Source organism: Bos indicus, chromosome 3, assembly GCF_029378745.1.
Source record: "Bos indicus isolate NIAB-ARS_2022 breed Sahiwal x Tharparkar chromosome 3, NIAB-ARS_B.indTharparkar_mat_pri_1.0, whole genome shotgun sequence".
Classification (NCBI taxonomy): domain Eukaryota; kingdom Metazoa; phylum Chordata; class Mammalia; order Artiodactyla; family Bovidae; genus Bos; species Bos indicus.
Window position 1 is genome coordinate 55,223,121 of NC_091762.1, and position 27,623 is coordinate 55,250,743.

The 27,623-nt window shown below is 40.4% G+C and overlaps 1 protein-coding gene and 1 long non-coding RNA gene across 7 annotated transcripts in view; one reads left to right on the forward strand and one right to left on the reverse strand.

Moving 5' to 3' along the window:
- The window catches only part of LOC139179763 (uncharacterized), a 48,952-nt gene extending 40,109 nt beyond the window's left edge, over nt 1–8,843 (reverse strand). Inside the window, exon 1 of the long non-coding RNA XR_011564120.1 lies at nt 8,514–8,843. This is a non-coding gene — a long non-coding RNA (uncharacterized lncRNA). The remainder of the gene's footprint in view (nt 1–8,513) is intronic.
- A 39-nt stretch (nt 8,844–8,882) lies between these two features.
- KYAT3 (kynurenine aminotransferase 3) overlaps nt 8,883–27,623 on the forward strand; it is a 60,162-nt gene continuing 41,421 nt past the window's right edge. Inside the window, exons 1-3 of one of the 6 annotated variants that reach the window (XM_070780141.1) lie at nt 9,022–9,058; nt 13,567–13,666; nt 27,171–27,329. Coding sequence is in view for 2 of the 6 variants with exons in the window: in XM_070780122.1 (XP_070636223.1) it covers nt 13,568–13,666 (99 nt within the window). In the remaining 4 variants the exon portion in view is untranslated. Of the gene's footprint in view, nt 9,059–13,566; nt 13,667–27,170; nt 27,330–27,623 lie in introns of those variants that run through there. The other 5 variants (XR_011564111.1, XM_070780122.1, XM_019957139.2 and 2 more) reach the window with 5 other exon arrangements.

Below are 27,623 nucleotides of genomic sequence, written 5' to 3' on the forward strand. Positions count from 1 at the left end.
GCCAAAAAAACACTAATTTACTGTAATAATATACATGCACACACAAAGAAATCCATTTATTTAATTTTATTTTTTTTAAGAAATCCATTTAATAAATAGCTGCATGCGACTGAAAACTAAACGTAACTCTTTTTTGACATAGTTGTATACATTTAAAGCAGACAACATGGTGATTCCATATACATACACACTGTAGAATGATTAAGGAGACCAAGATAATTAACACATACATCTCCCTCACATAGTTAACATAGTTAATTCTTGTGTGTGTGTGTGTGTGTGTATGTTGAAAATGCTTAAGATTTACTCTCAGCAACTTTCAAGAACATAACTCTTTATAGCAGGAGGAATGTAAGATGGGAAAGGTTCTAGACACTTGCAAACTTAGACTCAGTTGTCATTTTCTCCTGGATAAGGTCCTTCCTAGTAGTGCTCTAGGATTATGAGTAAAGGAAGAAGTTAGTTCTGCCTGCCTGACCCCTAGTACCTACAAGGGACAAATGCCACTTGAGAAGCATTTCCAGATTATAAGGCATTGCTAATATCTTTCACTTTGTTCTCCCCTCTGTTACTCTATGGTCATCTGGAAGGTCCATGTAAAGTGAAGTGCCTTTGGTCAGCAAACAAGAGGGGTCAATAAACCATCACAGCAGTACTATGACTGCATATCAGGAAACCTATATGAAGGAGTTCAACAAAATTGAGGTTGAATTCTCTCTTACGTCAATATAAGAGGCCCAGAGCTAGAATGGTGGCTTCATGATATTAAAGCTCAGGCTCCTTCTCTCCCACCCATTTTTCTACAATCTTCAACTTGAAGATTCCACCTGGGGGTTCAAATAGCCAACATTTCTGCACTCAAACTGTCAGAGAAACCACTAACCTAGAGATCAATAGGGGTGCTCAAGGCATTTCCTAGAAACAGCACAGACAGCTTCCACTTATATCCTATGGCCCATCAGCTACAACAGAGACTGGGAATGCAGTCTTTAAGCAAGCATCCAAATACTCTGCTGAAATTTGGGAGTAGTACTGCTACAGAAGAAAAGAACACTAAATATTTGGGCATAACTAGCAGCCCCATCCTAAAGACTCTCTTTCCTTTTATCTTAAGGAACAATTGTACAGAACTTAGGAAGAAATGACAGTTCTAAGCTTTTTTTTTTTTTTTTTTTTAGGTCTATGGAGTCATTCAATCCTCAAAATAGCACTATAAGTAAAGATTCTATAATCTACATCCTACAGATAAGGAAACTGAAGCATAGAGATATGAAGTAACTCGTCCAAGGTTATACAGCTAGAAAACTGCACAGTTGAGATCTGATACACACAGTTTGGCTTGCCAAGCAGGCTATATTGCCTTCTCTCTGCTGTATCTCAGAATATTTTTAGTCTTCTCTATGAGGCAATGGAAGGAGAAGGCAATGGCACCCCACTCCAGTACTGTTGCCCGGAAAATCCCATGGATGGAGAAGCCTGGTAGGCTGCAGTCCATGGGGTCGCTAAGAGTTGGACACGACCGAGAGACTTCATTTTCACTTTTCACTTTCATGCATTGGAGAAGGAAATGGCAATTCACTCCAGTGTTCTTGCCTGGAGAATCCCATGGACGGAGAAGCCTGGTAGGCTGCAGTGCATGGGACAGCACAGAGTCGGACACAACTGAAGCGACTTAGCAGCAGCAGCTGCAGCAGGAGGCAATGGAAAAGGCTTTATCTCCACAAAGGAGATGAAATAACATGAAGTGAATGTCGTTCAGTCGTATCCAACTCTTTGTGACCCCATGGATTATACAGTTCATGGAATTCTCCAGACAAGAATACTGGAATGGGTAGCCTTTCCCTTCTCCAGGGAATCTTCCCAAAATAGGGATAGAACCCAGGTCTCCTGCACTGTAGGTGGATTTTTTACCAGCTGAGCCACAAGGGAAGCCCTTGGGAGATACTGCCTTTTTATTCAGAAAACAAATGAGCATAAGATATAAGTATACTCATTAGCTATAAGTGACTCCTTTCTAGTTCAAAGGAGTAACTTATATAGCTCTTTCAAAAGGCAACATGACTACAAAGAATAATACACGGCTTGCTGCTGCTGCTGCTGCTGCTGCTGCTGCTGCATTGCTTCAGTCGTGTCCGACTCTGTGCGACCCCATAGACGGCGGCCCACCAGGCTCCCCGGTCCCTGGGAGTCTCCAGGCAAGAACACTGGAGTGGGTTGCCATTTCCTTCTCCAGTGCATGAAAGTGAAAAGTGAAAGTGAAGTCGCTCAGTCGTGTCCGACTCTTAGCAACTCCATGGACTGTAGCCCACCAGGCTCCTCCATCCATGGGATATTCCAGGCAAGAGTACTGGAGTAGGGTGCCATTGCCTTCTCCATATACTGCTTAACATATCACAAATATTTGAATGCCCAGCATTTGGTCTTTCAATCACTTAATGAACCTGCACAAAAACCAGTAACAACAAGTCAAACATACTTATGCTCCCTCTCTCTACTTAGTCACTTCAGTCACTCAGTCCTGTCTGACTCTTTGTGACCCCATGGACTGCAGCATGCCAGGCTTCCCTGTCTTTCACCATCTCCTGGAACATACTCAAACTCATGTCCATCAAGTTGGTGATGCCATCCATCCATCTCATCCAATGTTGTCCCCTTCTCTTCCTGCCTTCAATCTTTCCCAGCATCAGGGTCTTTTCAAATGAGTCAGTTCTTCATATCAGGTGGCCAAAGTATTGGAGTTAAGCTTCAGGATCAGTCCTTCCAATGAATATTCAGGACTGATTTCCTTTAGGATGGACTGGTTGGATCTCCTCGCAGTCCAAGGAATTCTCAAGAGTCTCCTCCAACACCACAGTTCAAAAGCATCAATTCTTCGGTGCTCAGCCTTCTTTATGGTCCAACTCTCATATCCATACATGACTACTAGAAAAACTATAGCTTTGACTAGACGGACCTTTGTCTGTAAAGTAAAGTCTCTGTTCTTTAATGTGCTATCTAGGTTTGTCATAGCCTTTCCTTTAAGGAGCAAGAGTCTTTTAATTTCATAGTTACAGTTACCATCTGCAGTGATTTTAGAGACCAAAAAAATAAAGTCTCTCACTGTTTCCATTGTTTCCCCATCTATTTGTCATGAAGTGATGGGATTGGATCCCATGGTCTTAGTTTTTTGAAGGCTGAGTTCTAAACCAGCTTTTTCACTCTCCTCTTTCACTTTCATCAAGAGGCTCTTTAGTTCCTCTTCACTCTCTGCCATAAAGATGGTGTCATCTGCATATCCGAGGTTATTGATATTTCTCCCAGCAGTTTTCATTCCAGCTTGTGCTTCATCCAGCCCAGCATTTCACATGATGTACTCTGCATATAAGTTAAATAAGCAAGGTGATGACATACAACCTTGACATACTCCTTTCCCAATTTGGAACCAGTCCCTTGCTCTGTGTCTGGTTCTAACTGTTGCTTCTTGATCTGCGTACAGATTTCTCAGGAGGCAGGTCAGGTGGTCTGTTATTCCCATCTCTTGAAGAATTTTCCACAGTTTGTTGAGATCCACACAGTCAAAGGCTTTGGCATAATCAATGAAGCAGAAGTAGATGTTTTTCTGGAGTTTGCTTGCTTTTTCTATGATCCAATGGATGTTGGCAATTTGATCTCTGGTTCCTCTGCCTTTCTAAAGCCAGCTTGAACATCTGGAAGCTCATGGTTCACCTACTGTTAAAGCCTGGCTTGGAGAATTTTGAGCATTACTTTACTAGCGTGTGAGATGAGTGCAACTGTATGGTAGTTTGAACATTCTTTGGCCTTGGAATGAAAACTGACCTTTTCCAGTCCTGTGGCCACTGCTCAAGTTTTCCAAATTTGCTGGCATATTGATTGCAACACTTTCACAGCATCGTCTTTTAGGATTTGAAATCGCTCAACTAGAATTCCATCACCTCCACTAGCTTTGTTCATAGTGATGGTTCCTAAGGCCCACTTGACTTTGCACTCCAGAATATTTGGCTCCAGGTGAGTGATCACACCATCGTGGTTATCTGGTCACGAAGATCTTTTTTGCATAGTTCTTCTGTGTATTTTTGCTATCTCTTCTTAATATCTTCTATCTTAACATCTTAAGATAGATATTAAGATATCTATTATATATAACAGATATATTATATATTAAGATAATATCTTAATATCTGTTAGGTCCATAACATTTCTGTCCTTTATTGTACCTATCTTTGCAAGTTTCCACAAGCCTCATATCCTTACCCATCAGAGGGCAGAAAGAATGGAAACTACAATTATAGAAAACAAACCAAACTGATCACTTGGATCACAGCCTTGTCTAACTCAATGAAACTATGAGCCATGCCATGTAAGGCCACCCAAAATGGACAGGTCATGGTGGAAAGTTCTGACAAAATATGGTTCCTGGAAAAGGGAATGGCAAACCACTTCAGCACTCTTGCCTTGATAATCTTATGAACAGTATGAAAAGGCAAAAAGATAAGACATTGAAAGATGAAATCCTCATAGCCCAATATGCTACTAGAGAAGAATGAAGAAATAGCCCCAGAAAGAAAGAAGAGCCTGAGTCAAAGCAAAAACAACACCCAGTTGTGGATGTGACTGGTGATGGCAGTAACGTCCTATGCTATAAAGAACAATATTGCATAGGAACCTGGAATGTTAGGTCCATGAATCAAGGTAAATTGGAAGTGGTCAAGCAGGAGATGGCAAGAGTGAACATAGACATTTCAGGAATCAGTGAACTAAAATGGACTGGAATGGGTGAATTTAACTCAGATGACCATTATATCTACTACTGTGTGCAAGAATCCCTTAGAAGAAATGGAGTAGCCCTCATAGTCAACAAAAGAGTCCTAAATGCAGTATTTGGATGCAATCTCAAAAACAACAGAATGATCTCTTTTCCTTTCCAAGGCAAACCATTCAACATCACAGTAATCCAAGTCTGTGCCCCGACCAGTAATGCTGAAGAAGCTGAAGTTGAATGGTTCTATGAAGACGTATAAGACCTTCTAGAACTAACACAAACACACACACAAAAGATCTCCTTTTCATCATAGAAGACTGGGATGCAAAAGTAGGAAGTCAAGAGATAGCTGGAGTAACAGGCAAGTTTGGCCTTGGAGTACAAAATGAAGCAGGGCAAAGGCAAACAGAATTTTGCCAAGAGAATGCACTGGTCATAGCAAACACCCTCTTTCAACAACACAAGAGACGATTCTACACATGGACATCACCAGATGGTCAATACCGTAATCAGATTGATTATACCCTTTGCAGCCAAAGATGGAGAAGCTCTATATAGTCAGCAAAAACAAGACCGGGAGCTCACTGTAGCTCAGATCATGAACTCCTTATTTCCAAATTCAGACTTAAACTGAAGAAAGTAGGGAAAACCACTAGACCATTCAGGTATGACCTAAATCAAATCCCTTACGACTATACAGTGGAAGTGACAAAATTTTCAAGAGATTAGATCTGATGGACTGCCTAAAGAACTATGGATGGAGATTCATAACATTGTACAGGAGGCAGTGATCAAAACTATCCCCAAGAAGAAGAAATGCAAAAAGGCAAAATGGTTGTCTGAGGAGGCCTTACAAAGAGTTGAGAAAAGAAAAGTGAAAGGCAAAGGAGAAAAGGAAAGCTATATCTATCTCAATGCAGAATTCCAAAGAATAGCAAGGAGAGATAAGAAAGCCTTCCTTAAGTGATCAATGCAAAGAAATAGAGGAAAACAATAGAATGGGAAAGACTAGAGATCTCTCTACTTAAACCCCACGGAAATAACAATGAGGCAGTTCTGTTAAGCCATAACCCTGTAAGAGCCAAAACAGGGGAATACAGTGACATGACAGCAAGACTAAAGATGTTAGAAAGCAAATAGGCAGGTAGACATTTAGAGCAGATTAAAAACCTGAATCCCAGAGCAGTCACAAAGAAAGTCAAGAAAGCAACTACACTTACCCCCCGCAGAACTCTCCAAAGATTCAGGATTAAACACAGGAGGGTCATTTAAAGTCCTTTCTAACAAAGAACTAGATCCCCAGATCCCCACAGCAAGTTCATTCACCCCCAATAACCGGTTCTCCTTCACTTCAGCAAGAGATTGGCAGTTTATACTCTGAAGAGTGTAAACAGAGAAGATCCAGGTCAGGAGAAACTAGGCAGAGGTGACTGTAGTGGGAATTCCTAATAGTGTACTTTCACATCCTTGGGAAATTCCACAGAATTAGCACCTGGAAAAACAGCATATATTAAGAAACTATGTTAATGATTATCTTTCATGTTTTTCTTAAGAATAATCTCCTTGTTACAAACCCCAAGGCCAGACCCAAAAGGGAGTATGACTGGGATCATGAAAGCATAGACCTTGGAACACTGGGTCGGCATCAGGCATGAACGCTGCCTACCCTCTTGCTGATTGTTTCCGAGACTAGCCCAAAAGGGAACGGCCTGGGGTAAAAACAAAGAGATCTGGACTATGTCAGTGTAGTGTCTTGGGAAAGATAAGATTAAAAAAAAAGTCTTGCAGTCTGCAATTAGGAATAAAAGCTGGACTCAGAGTGGACTCTGCACCTCAGTCCAATAGAGGCTGCATGTCCCCTGATCCATTGCACCAGATTTCGTGTTCTGTCTTCATTCTCATCGCTTGCTCCTGGACGGTTAGGGCCACAGGTGACTGTGGAGGGTAGAGCTGACATAGAGGAGTAAGTAGATGTCAGCAGAACAAACATCGTGACCCTTAGCGCTCTTTCCCTCCTTTGCCACCACTTGAGCCCAGAAAATATCATCTCTCCCTCTAACAACCTCCACAGATCTTTCTGCTTCTGCTCTGGGCCCAACGACAAGTCTCTTCTCCAAAGGAACTGGAGTGTTTATTTTAAATGTGACTAAGATTACTTTATCCCTCTGCTTAAGGTTTTCCAATGGCTACGTCAATATAAAGTCAAAACTTTCTGTGGTCTTCATCTGCATGATCTGGTCCCTGTCTTCCTCTCCATCCTAATCTGGAAGGACTTTCCCCTGGATTACTGTGTTTTAGACATACTGGCCTCTCTCCTCACTTGCTAAGTTTACTCATATATCAGAGCCTTTTCAACTGCTATTTTCCTTTCCAGAATTACTTTTGGCAAGGCTGCCTCTTTATCATTCAGTTCTGGTTCAAATGTTACCTTCTCAAAAAAGACTTCCTGACTATCATATTTAAACTATCTGCAGTATCCAACCCTCATTGTTTCTTTCAGAGCACTTATCACCATCTGAAGTCAATGTATGTATTTATTTGATTATTGTCTGTTTCTTCCTCTTTAAGGTCTGAGACACTTTCTGTGCCCCATTACCGCCAGAAGGCTCGGCATCTATGCTGTCAATTCATGTATTTGTTAAATCTGAGAAAAACAAAAAACCAGTACCTGTTATAAGGGACTGAACTGAAACTTACCCTTAAGGTTTCAGTGTTGTTAGGAACTAGCCCAGATGTTTCCCGGTAAAATATAGCAATCTGACAGAATACTAACATCAGACAGCCACTCTCCAATTACGACAAAGTGACACAACAGACAAGCTCAAGCAATAATTGCGCCTAAACTCAGATAAAACAAGGTCACTGCCAACTACCAAAACAGCAAACCTCCTCCTCTCCTGACTAGCAAAAACACTGCTTTTTATCAATTATGAAATTAGCTTTGAAATTTTCCTCCCTTCTTCTACATGAGGTATGATACCCAATCTAATGATTATGCCCACTTCCTGACAGCACCCAAAACAGCATAAATCTCCATTTCCTTGGACCCTCCCCCCAAATCACTCAGTATAAGCCCAAATCCTCTAGGTCTCATCTACCAGTTTGTTATTGAAACAACCCACAGTTGCCCAAGATGTAAGCTCTCCCTCTATGCAAGGAGTAATAAACCCAACCTTTTAACTACAGGTGTGTTCCTTGTGGCCTCTTGGTGGAGAGTACTGACAAACCAATGTGCCTCACAGTAGCTCACAGTTTGGGGTAGATTCCCTACTATACACAGTAATTTCTCCACCCACCTAATCAACTTCAGAGTCTCCTGGTACCTAGTTGCAGAGTAGATTCCCTCAACCAAAGATTATCTTTGTTCTCTCCTCTGTAGTTGAATAACAAACTACTGCCTTTCCCACTGGAGAAGGCAATGGCAAGCCACTCCAGTACTCTTGCCTGGAGAATCCCATGGACGGAGGAGCCTGGTGGGCTGCAGTCCATGGGGTCGCCAAGAGTCGGACACAACTGAGAGACTTCACTTTCACTTTTATCCATTGGAGAAGGAAATGGCAACCCACTCCAGCGTTCTTGCCTGGAGAATCCCAGGAACGGGGGAGCCTGGTGGGCTGCCGTCTCTGGGGTAGCACAGAGTCGAACACGACTGAAGCGACTTAGCAGCAGCAGCAGCCCTTCCCACTCCTTGTATCCACTCGTTTTCTTAAATTAGGAAAGGAAGAAAAATCTAGTTATGAAACTCAATTCTTACCAGAACCTCTCCTTTCACTAAACACCGCCCTCAATAGATGAGTAATTCATGGTGTTCCTTTTTCTTTTAGCCGATTTTTCTCCTTCACCGTTGTGTCACTTTCCTTTTCAGTTTCATATCACATTACATTTTCAATTCTCTAATCGAACTCGTTTTACTGTTCAGGAAGGTGAAGTTCCTTTGTGCTTTTTTGTTCAACCCTCCACCCCACCCCCACCCCCACAGGTGATAAATACACGTACAAACCCTTTTGCACACTCTCTTTAGCCTTGCCTTCTCTGGCACCTTCTAATACCATTCTAACTACAGCCTTCCCCTCATCTAGACAATCCTGATCACATCGCAGCGAAGCTCCATCCTGCGGGCTTACTCTCCCCTGACCTTTCGCCGCCCACTTCACCCCCGCCCCTACACAATTGCTTCCAGTCCGCGACTCCAGACAATCTCCGTTCAGGCTCCGCCCCTAAGCCCGAATCCCGCCCCATCAGGCTCTCGAGCCCTCGCGGGACTTGAGCTCCGGAAAGCGAAGTGTTCGCGCGAGAAAGGTCAGTGGGGCGCTAGAAGAGTATTTCGGGGGTGATGGTTGCCGTTTTGGCTCAGAGCCACGGGGAGCGAGATGAGGCGGGAGGCCGGTTAGGGTGCGCTGCCGGGCCGCGCGACTGGCGAGGTTGGAGGAAGAGCAGGGGTTGGATTTCCTTCAGGATTCGGACTTGCCTTCCCGAACTGGGGCGGGAGCTCGGAGTTGGGCCTCTTGACTCCCGGCTTCGGTGGACTGCTGGCCTCGTTGCAAAGGTCAGCACTGGAGTTAGGAGTTCGCTACGGAGAGGGAATGGCACCGAAGTGCTGTCCTTCTAAAGTGGGACCCCGGGACCCCGGGACCCCGGTCCTCGTCTGCCCTTTTTTGCGCTTGATTTTGCAATGTGGATGTTTTGTAAACGGTGTAGGAAGCTGATACCAACTCCAGTTGATCCGTAACCGAGATTCTCAATAAAAAAGGAAACAGGCTGCTAACTTACAACATATGACTCTAGTGGAACCCATGGTTTTTAGATAAAAGGAAAACGGTCCAATCTGGTGCTTTTGGAGCCCCGCGCCTAGTACGGTCTTGCCGGCGCTCGTCTCCTCCACCTCTACGTGAGCCGGGCAGCAGGCTCCTTCCACACCTGGCTGCGCACCCACCGTTACTAAGTTTTAACTCACGTGGGCCTAAAACCGAACTCCTGCCAACTTAAATCAAGCACCATATTACTGCCCTCTGCAGAAGTTTATAATTACTAGAATTCCGTTTTCACAAAACAGCTTTTCAACAATTTCAGGCTCATGTCTCCTGTCTTATACCGGCTCTGTATGGCTGATTTTTCCATTCTTGGTTCAGGCTTTGAGGTTCATTATTCCCACTGTACTTTCCCGGCCAGTACCTTATTCACTCACCTCCTACTTTCCTTCTGTTGTATCAGTAAGCCTTAGAAACATTCTAGAAGTGAACTAACATGCAGAGCAAGAAGTGGAAATAAACTTTTGATCAGACTCTTAACCTGTTTTGTACATTAATTAGCACTAGCTCTTTTGGCAGGCATACATTAATCTTCCTTGAGCTTGCAGTTAACCTGAACTTTCTGGACTTGTGAAATTCACTGCATCTCTTCCTATCTCTCCTCCCCAGTATATAAAGTGGTTACAAATTCATCATTTGGATTTTAAGCCCAGAGCTTCAAACTTTTTACCATTCATTTGGATTGCTTTACTCACCTTTTGGAGAAGGCAGTGGCACCCCACTCCAGTACTCTTGCCTGGAAAATCCCATGGACGGAGGAGCCTGGTAGGCTGCAGTCCATGGGGTCGCTAGGAGTCGGACACGACTGAGAGACTTCGCTTTCACTTTTCACTTTCATGCACTGGAGAAGGAAATGGCAATCCACTCCAGTGTTCTTGCCTGGAGAATCCCAGGGACAGGGAGCCTGGTGGGCTGCCGTTTATGGGGTCCCACAGAGTTGGACACGACTGAAGTGACTTAGCATACTCACCTTTTGGCTCTGGATTCTGTAGCAATTCATCAGCCTTCTCAACTTCAGGTCACTTCCAGATGCACCACACATACCTTCAGTATCTTCATTTTAAGCAGTCTACACCAAAGATAATAAATAATTGAATTTTCTATTGATCATGCCTACATTACAGTGGAATTTATCTTATGTATAATATGCCATACTCACATTTACTAGATGACACTGATTCACAATTTCCTGATTTTCTTCACAGAGCATCGTTTTTAAGTATAAATGAGAAAAAAAGTGAAATGTTTAAAAATAAAAGCCATATGGCGTTTAATTTTTTATTTTTATTTTTTCCAACTTTTCAGTGATATCTCAGGTGTTTTTATTAGTGAATATGTATAGGGAAGGTTAATTGCTTTAAAGTGTTGCTCAAAAAGTGTTTGTTTAAAGTACGAAAGAAATAATAAGTCTTAAGAGATTCTGAATATGTGTCTATTAGCCTGCTTAGATTTCTTTGGAGCCAATTTTTCATTGATGCTCCCACGATTCCTTCTACAACGAAATTACCTAGTGAGAGTAATGAGTGAGAAGAAAATCGAGCCTGTATCTGGGCACTGAGGAATTTCGTCATTCGACGTGGGAGGAAAAAGAGATTGTAGTGTGTCAAAAGCCAAGGGAACAGGGTGTTTCTGGAAGGAGATAGGGCTTAACCAGCAGATATAAAGCTGCAGAGAACTCAAGAAAAGTAAGAATTTCACAATGTCCACTGAATTTAACAATATGAAGGTCAAAATTGACTTAGGCCAGAGCTGCCTCTGTGGAGTAATCAGTACAAAGGTTAGATTGCCCTGGGCTAAGAAGTACAGATTCGGGAAAAGGGACAGTCAATAAAATTACATCTTTTTAACTAGGAGAGATGAATATATAGAAGAGAATGGTAATAGTCAGTTGAGCAAGGGAGAGAAATAGCATCCAAGTCATGGGAGGAGAGACTGTTCTTTTGTAGCAGGATCACTTTATTATAATAGGAAGAAAAAAAGGGAATTTTTCAGTTTAGTTTTTTTAGATGTGGGCAAGTTGAAAAATTCCCATCTGATGGCTTCTGTTTTCTCTCTGATAGAAAACATGGTTATTTGCTTAGACTACAGAGGGTTATCTGTTAGAGGAATGTTGGAAAAATTAAAATAATCATTTTGTACTATGGGAGAGAAATATTGCCTGTTCTCTTAATGGCTTTTGGCTGAGGCCGAGAATTAAACTGACATAAGACAGATTAACAGGAGAAAAGCACACATTTAGTTTAAGTTCTGTGTGACACAGACGCTTTTGTGAGAAAATGAAGACCCAAAGAAGTGACAAAACCAAATGGTTTTAAGGCAGGTTGAACAAAGAGAGACCATTGTGGAAAAGTAACCAAAAAATATGGGGAGATTTAAAGGAAGATAAGAATTATTTTAACTAGGTCTGTTTGTACAGAATTCTCTCAGCTTTAACTCTCTAAGAATGTCTCTCTCCCCAGGCATTTCTTGATGTAAGAAAACTTTGACTTGAAAGAGACTTCCCTGGTGGCTCAAATGGTAAACCATCTGCCTACAGTGTGGGAGACCCGGGTTCGATCCCTGGGTTGGCAAAATTCCCCGGAAAAGGAAATGGCAACCCACTCTTGCCTGGAAAATCCCATGGATGGAGAAGCCTGGTAGGCTACAGTCCATGGAGTCCTAAAGAGTCAGACATGACTGAGCGACTTCACTTTTATTTCTTTTTTGACTTGAAAGAAACATAAGAAGTCGTTATTTACAAAGGAATCACTATTTCATAAAAGGACTCATTATAAATAGTTCACTTAAATCATTAATTTATAAGGTGATTTTATGTATTCATTCACTTGACACATTTATTTATAATATGCCTCCTGTATACCAGAGAAGTGAACTAAACACACCAGGCCCCTACTCACGGCACTTACATTAAATTACCAAATGAGTGAGTTGTCAGCCAAAGTGCTTTGCAGAGTTAACCTAGGCTCATGTGATGTAGAATGACTGAGAGGCTGTCATTTAAGCTGAGATTTTGTTGACAAGGTCAGGATTTTCTATTTTACTTTTTTAGAAACATCAAATATGTTATTTTTCACATCTAAAGCTTTCTGTAGCCTTCAAATTTTGGTAAATTAAGGAGATTCATAATTAGTTTCAGTAGTCGGTTTGAATCCATAAAGTATGTCTTTTTTTTTTTTTTAAGCTTGATTATTAGATATAAAGGAAATGCCCTCCACTGATAGAATATTGTTGGAGTAAAACCTTATGGGAAGTTTCTACTGCCCTGAATTCTTTCACTTGTACGTGGCAGTATGATAAGAGAAGTCCGTTTTGCTTTGATCTCCTTCTATTGACCCATAGTGATAATAATTTCCTTATAGGTAGAGAAATAATTCAGAATCAGGTAGAGAAGTAATTCAGAATGCATGCCTGCTAGTCATAGCTGGAATCTCTTAATGGGGCTTGCCAATTATATAATTGTTGAGGGAAGTACCATCTGAATAAATAAGGAAAGATTCATTCATATAATCTTTTTATTTCTCAAGGATCTACTATAGTCCTTTTCAAACAGCTTTCTAAATAACCTGCTTTTAACAACGTTAATTTACTGTTATGAATTGTGCTTTTACTAGTGACTTCTCCAGATAATTCTGAGTTTCAGTAGTTCTTAGATTGAAACGTTCTGGATTTTATGGCTACTAGAAATGGAACTTTTACTTCCTGTAGTTTAATGCCCTAGAGTAAAGTAGGGTAAAAAATAATTTAAATTATTTTTTAAATTCATCATATCCTTACAGATCTAGTTTAAAATGACACATGTATAAATTTGTATAAGGAAGAATTCTGTTGGAATAATTAGAACATTTCTCGTGATAAGAGATTATATCATAGAAAGAAAACTCAGCTATAGAAAAAGTTAATTTCTGTTTTATACAAGGTTGTGGTCTGTCAGGTAGCTGTGTTTAATAGTGGTATAAGTATACGTTTACTCCCTTTAAATTTTTGTCTTTTATTCTGTAGCATGTTTTTGGCCTGGGAGAGACTCTGCACCCTTAGCTGTAGACCTAAATTCCTGAAGACAGTTTGGGCTTCAAAAATCCTTGGACTCTCTACTTCTGCTGTAGGTATTGCTTAATCACTTATAGAAATAAAATTGCACATATTCTGCAGTGTTTGAAAAGGACAATTTTTCATGGCTATTTTGTAATTATTTTATTAAAATGAGTATTTGTGTTATATAAGCTGAAATGATCTCTTGTCATTAGCTAGAACTGACTTTCACTAGATAGCTGTTTCTCTGTCTGTGTCAGGCATCAGTTCAGTCACTCAGTCATGTCCGACTCTTTGCGACCCCATGGACTGCAGCACGCCAGGCTTCCCTGTCCATCACCAATTCCCGGAGTTTACCCAAACTCTTGAGTCAGTGATGCCATCCAACCATCTCATCCTCTGTTGTCCCCTTCTCCTCCCGCCTTCAATCTTTCCCAGCATCAGGGTCTTTTCCAGTGAGTCAGTTCTTCGCATCAGGTGGCCAAAGTATTAGAGTTTCAGCTTCAACATCAGTCCTTCCAATGAACACCCAGGACTGATCCCCTTTAGGATGGACTGGGTGGATCTCCTTGCAGTCCAAGGGACTCTCAAGAGTCTTCCCCAACACCACAGTTCAAAAGCTTCAATTCTTCACCACTCAGCTTTCTTTATAATCCAACTCTCACATCCATACATGACCACTGAAAAAACCATAGCCTTGTCAGGCATAGTGCAGGGCATTTTATTCATTATCTCTATTTTTTTTTTCAATTGAAATATAGTTGATTTACAATATTGTGTTAGTTTCAGGTATACAGCATAGTGATTCAGTTTTTTTTTTTAAACAGGTTTTATTCCATTATAGATTATAATAGGATATTGGGTATAATTCCCTGTGCTATACAGCAAATCCTTTTTGCTTATCTATTTTCTGTATAGTGGTTTCTGTCTGTTAATCACACACTCCTCATTTCACCCCACCCACTTTGATAACCACAAGTTTGTTTTTAGATTAATTAGTTTTTAGATTCCACATATAAGTGCTATCATATAGTATTTGTTTTTCTCTGTCTGATTTACTTTACTAAGCATAATATTCTTTAGGTCCATCCACATTGCTGCAAATGTTGGTATTTCATTATTTTTTATAGAGAGTTATATTCCTTTGTATATGTACCACATCTTCTTAAGCCAGTCATCTGTTGATGGTGCTTGGTTGCCATCCATGGCTTGGCTGTTATAAAGAGTGATACTATGAACATTGAGGAGCATGCATCCTTTTGAATTAGAGGTGTTTCCGCCCACCCCACCCCCCCACCCCGCCCCCCAGGTATACACCCAGGAGTAGAATTGCTGGATCATACAGTAGTTTTATTTTTAATTTTTTAAGGAACCTCCATACTGTTTTCCTTACTGGCTATAGCTATTTACATTTCTACCAAAGGGTACAAAGCTTCCTTTTTCTACACATTTATTATTTATAGACTTTTTTGATAATAGCCCTTCTGATCACTATTAGTTGATAGCTCATTGTGCTTTTGTTTTACATTTTTCTGTTAGCTAGTGATGTTGAGCATCTTTTTATGTGCCTAGTAGCCATCTCTCTATATATCTTCTTTGGAAAAATATCTATTCAGGTCTTCTGCCCATTTTTTGATTGGGTTTTTGTTTTTTTGATATTGAGTTGTGTGAGCTGGTTGTATATTTTGGGTGTTAACTCCTTGTTGGTTTCATCATTTGCAAGTATTTTTTCCCATTCTGTAGGTTGTCTTTTCATTTCATTAATGGTTTCCGTTGCTGTGCAAAAACTTAATATTGATTAGGTCCCATTTGTTAATTTTTTCCTTTATTTCTTTTGCCTTGGGAGACTAAGGAAATATTGCTCTGACTTATGTCAAAGACTGTTTTACGTATGTTCTCTTCTGAGTATTTTATTGTATCATGTCTTAGATTTAGGTCTTTAAGCCATTTTGAGTTTGTTTTGTATATGGTTTGAGAGAATGTTCTAATCTAATTATTTTACATGTGGCTGTCCAGTTTTCCCAGCACCACTTATTGAAGAGATTGTCTTTTCTCCATGTATGATCTTATCTCCTTTATGTAGATTAGCTGACCAAAGCTGAGTGGGTTATTTCTGGACTCTCTAGTTTCTTCCTTTAACCTGTGTATCTGTTTTTGTATCAATACCACACTGTTTTGCTTACTGTCACTTTCTAGTATAGTCTGAAGTTAGCAGGGTTATACCTTCAGCTTTTTTCTTTTTTCTCTGGATTGTGTTGTCAATTCTGGATCTTTTGTGGTCTCATGTAAATTTAAGATTATTTGTTATAGTTCTATGAAAAATGTCATGTATATTTTTGATAGAAATTCTATGGATTGCTTTGGGTACTATGGCCACTTTAAGAATATTAAGTATTCCATTCCGAGAGCTCAAGATATCTTTTCATTTAATTAAATCATCTTCAATTCCAAGTCTCCACCTCCTTGGTAAGTTTCTTATTAGGTCTTTATGTTTTTGATGTGGTTTTTAATGGGAGTTTTTTTACTTTTGCTTTCTGATATTTCATTATTAGTGACTAAAAGAGCAACAGATTTCTGTGTATTAATCTCGTATGCTGCAACTTTGCTGAATTCATTTTTTAGTTCTAATAGGTTTTGTGTGGAGACTTTAGAGTTCTCTGTTACAGAGTATCATGTCATCTACAACTATTGACAAATTGACCTCTTCCCTTCCAATTTTTTATTTTATTTTTCTTGTCTGACTGCTGTGTCAATGACTTTCAATACTGTGTTAAATAAAAGCAATGAGATTGGGCATCCTTGTCTTGTTCCTGAATTTAGCAGGAATGCTTTCGGCTTTTCAGTGTTGAATATTACATTGGTTTGTCACAAATGACCTGTATTATGTTGAGATATGTACCCTTTATACCCACTTTAAGAAGAGTGTTTATCATGAATTCATGTTGTGTTTTGTCAAATGCTTTTTCTGCAGCTATTGAGAATACATGTGGTTTCTGTGTTTCCTGTTGTGGAAATGATGTATCACATTGATTTGTATGTGTTGAATTATCTATGTAACACTGGAATAAATCCAACTTGATCATGGTGTGTGATCCTTTGTATGTATTATTGGATTCTGTTTGCTAGTATTGTGTTGAGGATTTTTGCCTCTGTATTCATCAAGGATCAGATCAGATCAGATCAAATCAGTTACTCAGTCGTGTCCGACTCTTTTCGACCCCATGAATTGCAGCACACCAGGCCTCCCTGCCCATCAATACTGGCCTGTAATAATTTTCTTGTTTTGTTAATGACTGTCTGGTTTTGGTATCAGAGTAATGGTGGCAATGTAGAGTGAACTTGGGAGTTTTCCCTCTTCCTTTCATTTTTTTTTTTTTTTTTTTTTGGAGTGCTCTGAAAAGAATAAGTTCTTCTTTATTTGATTGGTAGAACTTCCCACTGAAGCCGTCAGTTCCTAGACTTGTTTGAGGGGAGGTTTTTTCCTTTTTAATGTAATTTATTTGTGGCTGTGCTGGGTATTCATTGCTACATGCAGTTTTGCTCTCGTTGCAGTGAGCAGGGGCTACTTTTTAGTTGTGGTTCAACGGCTTCTCGTTGTGGTGGCTTCTCTTGTTTCAGAGCATAGACTCTAGAGCGCCCAGACTTCAGCAGTTGCAGTCCCTGAGCTCTGGAGCACAGGCTCAGTAGTTGTGGCACATGGACTTAGTTGTTCTGCAGCATGTGGGATCTTCCCAGAACGGAGATCGAATCCTTGTATCCTGCATTGACAGGTGGATTCTCTACCACTGAGCCACCAGGGAATGAAGGGTTTTGTTTATTACAGATTCTATTTCACTTCTAGTGATTGGTCTGGTTAAATTCTTTTTGACTCAGTCTTGGCAAGCCATGTGGGTCCAGAAATTTGTCCATTTTTTTCTAAGTTGTCCAATTTGTTGGCGTATAACCATTCATAGTATTCTCTTTTGATTTTTTTTTTAATCTCTGTGGTATTGAGATTTCCTGTCTTTGATTTTGTATTTTATTTGGGTCCTCTGGCTATTGATAGACGTGAGTTTGAACAAGCTCCGGTAATTGGTGATGGACAGGGAAGCCTGGCGTGCTATAGTCCATGGGGTTGCAAAGAGTCGGACACAACTGAGCAACTGAACTGAACTACCTGTTGATAATCTTATAGGTGTTCCCTTGTACATGATTCTTTCTTTTTCCCTTGCTGCCTTTTGATTCTCTCTTTTGCTTTTGCCATTTAATTATCTGTCTTACTGTGTGTCTGTATAGGTTCATCTTTTTGGGGATTTTCTGTGCTTCCTGTACCTGGATATCTGTTTCCTTCTTTAGGGTTGGAAATTTTTCTGCCATACTTCCTTAAAATACATTTTGATCCCCTTCTGTTTTTCTTCACCTTCTAGAACTCCTGTTATACAAAGGTTGGCACACTTTATATTTTATTAATCTTGTATGTTGCTTTCTTTTTTTTCTTTTTTCTTTTTCTGTTTGTTGTTTGGGTGATTTATTCTATCTTCCAGATCATTTCTTCTTGTAATTTAAGACAGCTATTCATTGCTTCTAGAGTGCTTTTTATCTCAGAAATTCACTTATCTATTTTTGATTGGGTCTTCTTTATAGGTTCTATTGTTCTTTGTTGAAATATCTGTGTTTCGACCAATTCTCTTTCTTAATTCAGTTAGCATTCTTATACTAACTCTTTGAATTCGGTGTCTGGTAGACCGACTATCAGGCTTCCCAGGTGGCCCAGTGATAAAGACTCTGCCAATGCCAGAGATAGAAGAGACACAGGTTTGATTCCCATGTGGCGAAGATCTCCAGGAGTAGGAACTGGCAACTGACTCACACTGGTGAGCTACAGTCCATGGGATTGCAGAGAGTCAGACGTGACTAAGTGACTGAGAACACACACACAATTGTCTTTTTCATTATTTATTCTTTTAAGGAATTCTCTTCCTCTTTTAATTGGGAGAATTTCCTCTACCTTTTCATTTTACTTAACTTTCTCTGTCTCTGTGAACTGAAACGGTTATCTGTTGTGGTCCTGTAGGGGTATTTTCATGTTGGAGCAACCCTGTGTAGACTGTCTTTTGGTGCAGGGGCTGGTTTTGATATGGATATCAGGTCTCTCCTCCTGGTGTGCTGGCCTCTATCTCTTTGTTAGGGATTGTGGTTGAAGTTGGATCTAAAGCCTGTGCAGTGTGTGACACAGGACTTCCTGTTGCTCTGCAGCTTTGCCACCCTGTCAGGGGCAGGGTCTGTTCCCTAGTTGTTAGAGTAGAAGCCCTGAGGTTTGGGCTCAGTCAGACTCCATTCCCCTGAGTATGTGCCCTGCCCTACAGGAGGGGATTGCTGGAGAAGGTGAGGCCTTCTGTGTACTCAGAGAAGTCTGGCGGGCCTCCTGAATAGGTATCTGCGGCTCCAGTGTCCATTCCCCCTTGTGATCATCACTGATCTAGTGCAAGGCTCTGGCATGGAGTGGGCAAGCCAGGCACTCACTTGACTGGAACTGGGGTCAAGGCGTTGTGGCTGTAGGAAATGAAGTGACAATGCTGCCACCAGAGACCTGGGCTGCCTCTGTGGCAGTCTTCTCTTGGGACGTGTCTGCCCCACATCCAGTGCTGAGTTCTGGTATGGTGGGTAGTGCTGGTATACTCACGTGGCTAGGAAGGGGACCCCATCATGCTGGTCACATAGATTCCCAGGTGCTGCAGAAGTAAGCGCTAACAAGGGCCACCATTCTAGTTCAACCATGCCCCAGGCCCCTACACCATCTGTATTCCTAAGTAAAGTCTTCTCCCAGGACCTATCTGTCCCAGATCCAGTGCTAGGCTCTCATGTGGAGTGGGTGGGGCTGACGTCTTCTTCCTGCTTGGGTTAGGAAATGTCGGGAGCCAGCAGCCACCAGTGTGGAGGTCTCTCTGCCCTGCTTATTGGCAGGTCACCACCATATACTCTTCATGGGTAGAGTCTAGGCTTCTCCAGCCCTTCTGTCTGTTTCAACAATTCTCCCTGTAGCCAGGGGGCTTGTCTCCTCCATGTAAGATCCTGAGACTGTGACACCCAGTCTGTGACTCAATATGCTTGCTCCGCTGGGTAAAAGTTCTCTCAGATCGTTCAGATCCCTCACTGTCGCAGAGCTCCCAACCCTAAGCTTTTTTTCCATCCTACCCCATTAGATGGAAATCTTTCTTACAGCTTTGGTTGTATAGGTATTCTTTTGTCAGTTTCCAGTTAGTCTTCCATGAGAATTGTCCCACATGTGGATGTATTTTTGATGTGTTTGTTAGGGGAGTTGAGCTTCATGTCATCTTGATCCAGTCCCCTTATTATTTCACTTTTTATTTACAAAATTCTTCATGTTATGATTTGCTATAATCCTTTTTACATGTGGAGGGTTAAATAGGTTTAGTATCTTGCCCAAGGTCAAAATACCACATTTATCTCTTTCTAGCTCTGGCATGCATTGTAAACGTCTGGCTCCGTCTGCTCAAGAAAGAATGTAATCTAATGACTGTAAGTGCAGGCCTCATGACTTCCAATTGTAGGAAATACAGTGGATTGAGGACCAGATTATATGATGAATTGGAAAAGCAAACAAATCCAAGATGTGGGTCGTAACCACAGGTTTGATTCCTGACTTGGTTTCTTCAACAAGTCAGTAGCATGGGGAAAAAGTGGGGGTGGGTCGTATTTCAGAGGGACTGCTCTGAGATGAAAAGAACATTAAAAAGCACAACCACCAGAATGATGTATGGACCTTGTTTAGGGACTTGATCCAATCAACAGAAATGTAGAGATATTTTTAAAGACATTTAGAGACTGAGCCACTTCACTTTCACTTTTAACTTTCATGCATTGGAGAAGGAAATGGCAACCTACTCCAGTGTTCTTGCCTGGAGAATCCCAGGGACGGGGGAGCCTGGTGGGCTGCCGTCTATGGGATCGCACAGAGTCGGACATGACTGAAGTGACTTAGCAGCAGCAGCAGCAGAGAAATATGGTGGATTGGGTATTAAATGATATTAAGGAATTACTATTAGTGTGATGATGACATTGAAGTTATACAAGAGAATATCAATATTTTGTATAGATATGTGCCAAAGGAAAGGAAAAGGAGGAGAGATGAAGCAAATGAGGCAAATCTTGATATCATTATTGAATCTGGGTAACCTGTATAAGTGTTTTATATCATGTTGAGTCTTTTAAGTCTATGTCTTTACTTTTCATTTCCACTTTCAGTTTTTCTGTTACAGAAACATTTTGTTATTTCCCTATGCCATTTAGTAGCAAAATAATGTAATTTGTCTGCTTCTTTAAATTGAGAGCCATATCTTAGAAAACATTTAATATCTGTGAGATAATTCTGTTAGTGTCTGCTTACTTGGGCAGCATTTTGTCCAAAGGGAGAAAGAGGAAATGATTTAACAATATCCTGGCAGCTCTTTTTTTTTTTAATTTTTTTAAAAATTTAATAAACTGTATGTTTTAGAGCATTATAGTGAAGTAGGTGAAAGTTGCTCAGTCATGTCTGACTCTTTGCAACCCCATGGACTATATAGTCCATGCAATTCTCCAGGCCAGCATACTGGAGTGGGTAGCCGTTTCCTTTTCCAGGGGATCTTCCCAACCCAGGGATCGAACCCAGGTCTCCCACATTGCAGGTGGATTCTTTACCAGCTGAGCCACCAGGGAAGCCTTTATAGCTTCAGATCAAAATTGAGCAGTACAGAGTTCCCATGTATCCCCTGGCCTGATACATGCATAGCCTCCCCTACTATCAACATCCCTCACCTGAGTGGTGTATTAGCTACAAACATTGAAACTACCTTAATACATTATGTTCACCCAAAGTCCATAATTTACATTAGGGTTCACTCTTGGTGTTGTGCGTTCTGTGTGTTTTGACAAATGTATAATTACACGAATCCATTTTTACAGTATGACACAGAACAGTTTCACTGCCCTAAAAATCCTCTGTCTTCTACCTATTCATCCCTCCTTCCCTCTTAAGTTCTCTAAACCACTAATCCTTTTGCTGTCTGATTTTGCCTTTTCCGGAATGTATACATTTGTGATCATAACACATGTGGCTTTTTCAAATTGGCTTCTTTCACTTAGTAATATGCATTTTCCTCAGTGTCTTTTCTTTGCATGATGGCTCATTTCTTTTTTGCATGGAAGGGTATTCCATTATTTGGATGTACCACAACTGATCCATTCATCTATCCTGGTTGCTTCCAAGTTTTAGAAATTATGAATAAAGATGCTATAAACATCAGTGTTTAGGATTTTATATGGACTTAATTTTTCAACTCCTTTAGGTAAATACCAAGGAGAGTGATTGCTAGATTGTATGGTAAGAGTATTTTTAGTTTTCTAAGAAACTACCCTGTCAGCTTTCTAAAATCAGCTTTATAATGGCACAGTAAACCATAGTGTATACAACTCAATAATTATTTTTAAATGTATATACCATAAAGCCACTGCCACAATCAGCATATAGAATATTTCCATCACCCCTGAAAGATGCTTCATGTTCCTTCATAGTTCGTTTGTCACTCTGCTAATATGCTCTTTGTCACCATAGATTATTTTGCTTTTTAAAAATTGTTATTTTATCTAAGTGGATCATGTGCTATATACTCATTTGTGTATGGGTTCTTTCACATGCATAATGATTTTAAAGTGACCCGTGTTGTTTTTTGAGCTCATTCCTTTTTATTGGTGAAAAGAATCCTATTGTATGGATGGATTGTTTGTTTAACCATTCATTCACCTGTTGATAGACTTATGTATTATTTCCAGGTTTTAGCTATTTTGAGTAAAGTTATTATGAACACTGAGTACATGTAATTGTGTGGACATAGGTTTTCATTTCTCTTGTTTAAATACCTAACAGTGGAATCACTGGGTTGTGTGGTAGCTTTATATTTGTTTTTAAAGTAATTGTTAGGCAGTTTTCCAAAGTGGTTGTATCATTTCATATTTCTTCGAGGGTTGTACAAGTCTCAGGTTGTACAAGAGTTCTAGCTGCCTCACATCCTTGTCAACATTCAGTATCTATAATTTTAGCCATTTTGATGGGTATCTAGTGGAAGCTCATTGTGGTTTTAATTTGCATTTCCCTGATGACTGATGATGTTGAGCATCTTTATATGTGCCTTTTGGCCTTTCATATGCCTTTTGTGAAGTGACTATCAGAATTCTTGCCCTTTCTCAACTGGATTGTTTGCTTTCTTATTGAATTGTCTATTCTTAATGTGTATTTATGTACTCTAAATAAAAGTCTTCTGTAAAATAACATGTTGTAAACACTTTAATTTTGTGACTCACCTGGCAACTATTTAAGAGGTATTTGAGCCTACTGAAAGATATTATAGGGGAGGGGGAAATCAACTTTTACCTCTATCCTAGGTTTTCTGACTGAGGCCCTAAGAATTAGACTGAAAAGAAAGATTAAAACAAGAGTAAAACAAAAAGTGTTTATCATACATGTTGTGTATACACACAGGAGAATGCAGTGAAATTAGTACCTCAGAGGAGTCATTAGAAATTGAGCTTATAAATAGCATCTTAACAAAGAACAGTAGATTTGTAGAGAAGGGACTCGACAAAGGAAAAAGAGTTTAGGAATAAAAACAGGGGTTACATTAACAAGGTTTGTCTTATAGAGTCTGGTGCTATCTCAGCTGATGAGAGTCTACAGTTATCTCTGGTGATTAAGAATTGTCCTGTTCATCCAGGTGGAAGGGAGAGGGCAAACGTTTTCTTATGTGTGTATGCTCAGTCACTTCAGACTCTTTGTGGCCCTTTGGACTGTAGCCCTCGAGGCTCCTCTCTTCATGGGATTTCCCAGGCAAGAGTACTGGAGTGGGTTGCCATTTCCTCCTCCAGGGGATCTTTCCTACCCAAGAATCAAACCTGAATCTCCTGAATTGCAGTCGAATTCTTTACTGCTGAGCCATCAGGGAAACCCTTTGTTGTGTGTGCCTCTTCACGATTTCCTTTATTTCACAATGATCCTTATGCCAAAGTAGCATGGGTTGGGTTGACATATCTGATCTCCTATAATATCATAATAGATTTTATATATTTTTAAGTCAAGCAATAATAATAAACATTTTAGGTGATCACCATGTGCTTTACATGATATCTCATTTAATCCTTGTAACAACTGTATATTGTTAGCACTGTTTTGTTTTCTCCAATTTACTGGTAAGAATATGCAGCCTTGGAGGGTTTGGTAATTTTCTTTAGTCACACTGTCAGTGTCTTCAATCATTGTACTGTATATTCCCAAGCAAAATTATTGATAACTCAATAAATATATTTTACTGAGAATCTAAGACTTGAATATAAATATATAGATACATATACAGATATATGTGTACTCTTTTTCTAGGCAACCTGAAAGATAATACATGAGACACAGTTCAGGTTCTAAAAGAAAACCTGAGAACAGACATTACACATGTACCATAGAAATTGTGATGAGGAGGAGAGAGGTCAGAGGGAGAATAGAGGAAGGAGAAGTTACTTAGAATCTGAGAACATTGCTTAGATGTTCAATCTAAGGTCTGTCTTGTCAGCTATAACAATTACCACAAACTTGATTGTATTACAGTGACAGTTACTCTCACAGTACTAGGCTCCAGAATCCAAGATCAGAATCCACTGAGTCAAAATTAAGCTACTACCAGGACTACAGTCCCCCCAGCCCCCTAGAGAGAGTCCATTCCTAGCCTCTTCCAGCTTCTGATACCTGCTGTAACTCCTTGTCTTATGGCCATATCACCCTAATCTTCATGGCCGGCATCTCCAAATAAGTCTCTGATCCATCTTTACGTGGCCTTCTCTGTGTGTGTATAATCTACCTCTGCCTCCTCTTATAAGGACACCTGTGATGAAATTTAGGGCCCAGCTGGATAATCCAAAATTGTCTCCCCATCTTCAGATCCTTAATTGAATCACATCTGCAAGGATGTAAGGATATGTATCACCTTATAAGGTACCATTCACAGATTTCAAGGATTAGGATGCAGATGTCTTTGGGAAGGTCGTTTCTGAGCCAAGCATAGTGGGGATTATTAAGTAGATCATCTCGAACAGAGGAAAGAACTTGATTGCAAGCAAGTGAAAAGAAACACACTGAAGATAATTAGAGTGGCAAGAGGTCCTGTGCTTGCATCACTGTGAATGAAACAGCAGGGCAGGGGGAGAGAAGGCTGGAAGGGATTAAGGGCCTTGAATGCCAGGTTGGAATGTGAGGTACATTCCATGGACTGAGGAGAGTCTCTGGAGATTTTATAACAAGCTAGTGGCATCCCCCAGTCTGTGCTCTAAGTATGTAAAAAAAAAAATTATCATTTGACTGCATCCCCATTTCTGTCATGATCTTCCTCCACACTGCTCTCTCTCATCTTTTCATCATTGTATTGACAGGCATTTTATTATAGTACTTTTTAAATGGGAGGGAGGCAGGGGAAAAGGCCATGATTCATTAGCCAAAGGTAAGCCACTCAGTGCTTTTCCCTAGGATTTTTGAGACTGGCACCAGAGAAAGCTCTCAGTCACGCTATGGTGGTGAAATTGGGAAGTCTAAACATGTATTGTTTCTTGTGGAGAAAAGTGGGCTGAGATTGTGTGGAAAAGTGGATAAAGCGGAACCCTGATGAAGATTAAGTTTCTGGTTTCAATGTTACCCTTGAGTCTGGCAGCACCAATTACCATCTCATGGTAACATGAGCCTTCCAAGAAATTTCGCTTTTCCCCTGAAGTGTTCAGATTGAGTTTCTGTCTCTGTAACTAAGAGATCTGATTTGTATAGTTTTGTGGCAACCCACTCCAGTACTCTTGCCTGGCAAATCCCACGGATAGAGGAGCCTGGTAGGCTGCAGTCCATGGGGTTGCTAGGAGTTGACACGACTGAGCGACTTCACTTTCACTTTTCACTTTCATGCATTGGAGAAGGAAATGGCAACCCACTCCAGTGTTCTTGCCTGGAGAATCCCAGGGACGGGGGAGCCTGGTGGGCTGTCATCTATGGGGTCGAACAGAGTCAGACACAACTGAAGCAACTTAGCAGCAGCAGCAGAGCATCTCTGCATTTGTCTGCTTCTCATTTTCTAAGCTAGGAAAGAGCATAACCAAGTATTTTATTGTTGTTGTTGGATTTTGTTTTATTTTTTTAAGTCATATTGGGGAACAACCAAATTTCTAATGGACTGTCAAACTTGTACTGTGTCAATAAATTAATCTTTCCAAAGGGAAAGACACAAAGTTTTTTTTTTTTTTTTTTTAACAGATCTGTGTTTAAACAAAAGACACTGAGGAAGTTGTATAAGTGCTAAGAAATGAAGGCAAATGATATTGTGTCATCACCATAGTTGTTGTTTAGTCGCTAAGTTGTGTCCAGCTCTTTGTGACCCCATGGACTGCAGCATGCCAGGCTTACCTGTCCTTCACTATCTTCTGGGGTTTGCTCAAACTCATGTCCATTGAGTTGGTGATGCCATCCAATCATCTCACCCTCAGTCACCCTCTTCTCCTTTTGCCCTCAATCTTTCCCACATCAGGGTTTTCCCAATTAGTCAGCTCTTCAAATCAAGTATTGGAGCTTCAGCTTCAGCTTCAGTCCTTCCAGTGAGTATTCAGGGATGATTTCCTTTAGGATTGATTGGTTTGATCTCCTTGCAGTCCAAGGGACTCTCAAGAGTCTTCAGCATAACAGTTCGAAAGCATCAATTTTTCAGTGCAGCCTTCTGTATGGTCCAACTCTCACATCTGTACGTGACTAACTAACCCATAGATCTAAAAGATAATAGATTTTTAGGCTACCCCAGCAACCTGGCGTCACACTAAGCGGTATGCATTGCATGGGTGCTTCCTTTCTGGTCCAGCCTAGTCTTAAAATACTTGAATCCATCTGCTTCTCATGCCTGGTTATTATCTTCACCTCTCCATCCGTTAACTCTGTTATTTCTGTTTCTGGCTTTTTCTTGCATTCTTTCTGTTTTACACTTGACTACCCTGTGAGTCATAGTTATCAGCCACCTTGATTTCACACTTTGAGCTCACCATTTTTTTTTTTTTTTCCTACATTTGTCCTATCCCACTTAAATGCATCAGATCTTCCAGTCAGGACCCTCAAATAATATACAGTTGACCTGAGCATCTTTGAGTCTTAGGATAATGGGTTAAGTTTTTTTTTCTTCTTTCCAAACTTTCCTATTCCAGTACCATTGCAATAGACATTTTTTTTTTTTAAGTTGAGCTGTATTTGACATACACTATTGTGTTAGTTTCAAGTATATTACATTATGATTTGACATATGTATACATTGTGAAATGATCGCAACAATGTATAGTAACCATCTGTCCCCATACAACATTATTACAATGTTATTGATCATATTCCTTATGTTGTACATGACATCCTCATGATTTATTTACTGCATTACTGCAGGTTTGTTCCTCTTCATCCCCTTCACCTATCCTCTTCTCCCTTCTGGGAGTTCTTTGTGTCTATGAAACTGTTTTTATTTTGTTCATTTTTTTTTTTTTTTTAGATTCCACATATAGATGGGGTATTTGTCTTTCTCGGTCTGATCCCATGGACTGTACCCTCTGTCTGTGAAGTTTTCCAGGCTAGAATACTGAAAGGAATTGCCATTCCCTTCTCCAGGGGATCTTCCTGACCCAGGGATCGAACCCATATCTCCTGCCTGGTAGGCATATATTTTCTTTACCATATGAACCACCAGGGAAAACCCTCATTTAGTATAATGCCCTCTAGATCCACTCATGTTGTTATAAATGACAAGATTTTATTTATTTTTTTATTGCTGAGTATATTCTATGTGTGTGTGTGTGTGTGTGTGTGTGTGTATTTACACATACCACATCTTATTTTTCCATTTATCTATCAGTTAGTTCAGTTCGGTTGTGCCCGACTCTTTGTAACCCCATGGACTGCAGCACGCCAGGCCTCCCTGTCTATCACCAACTCCTGGAGTTTACTC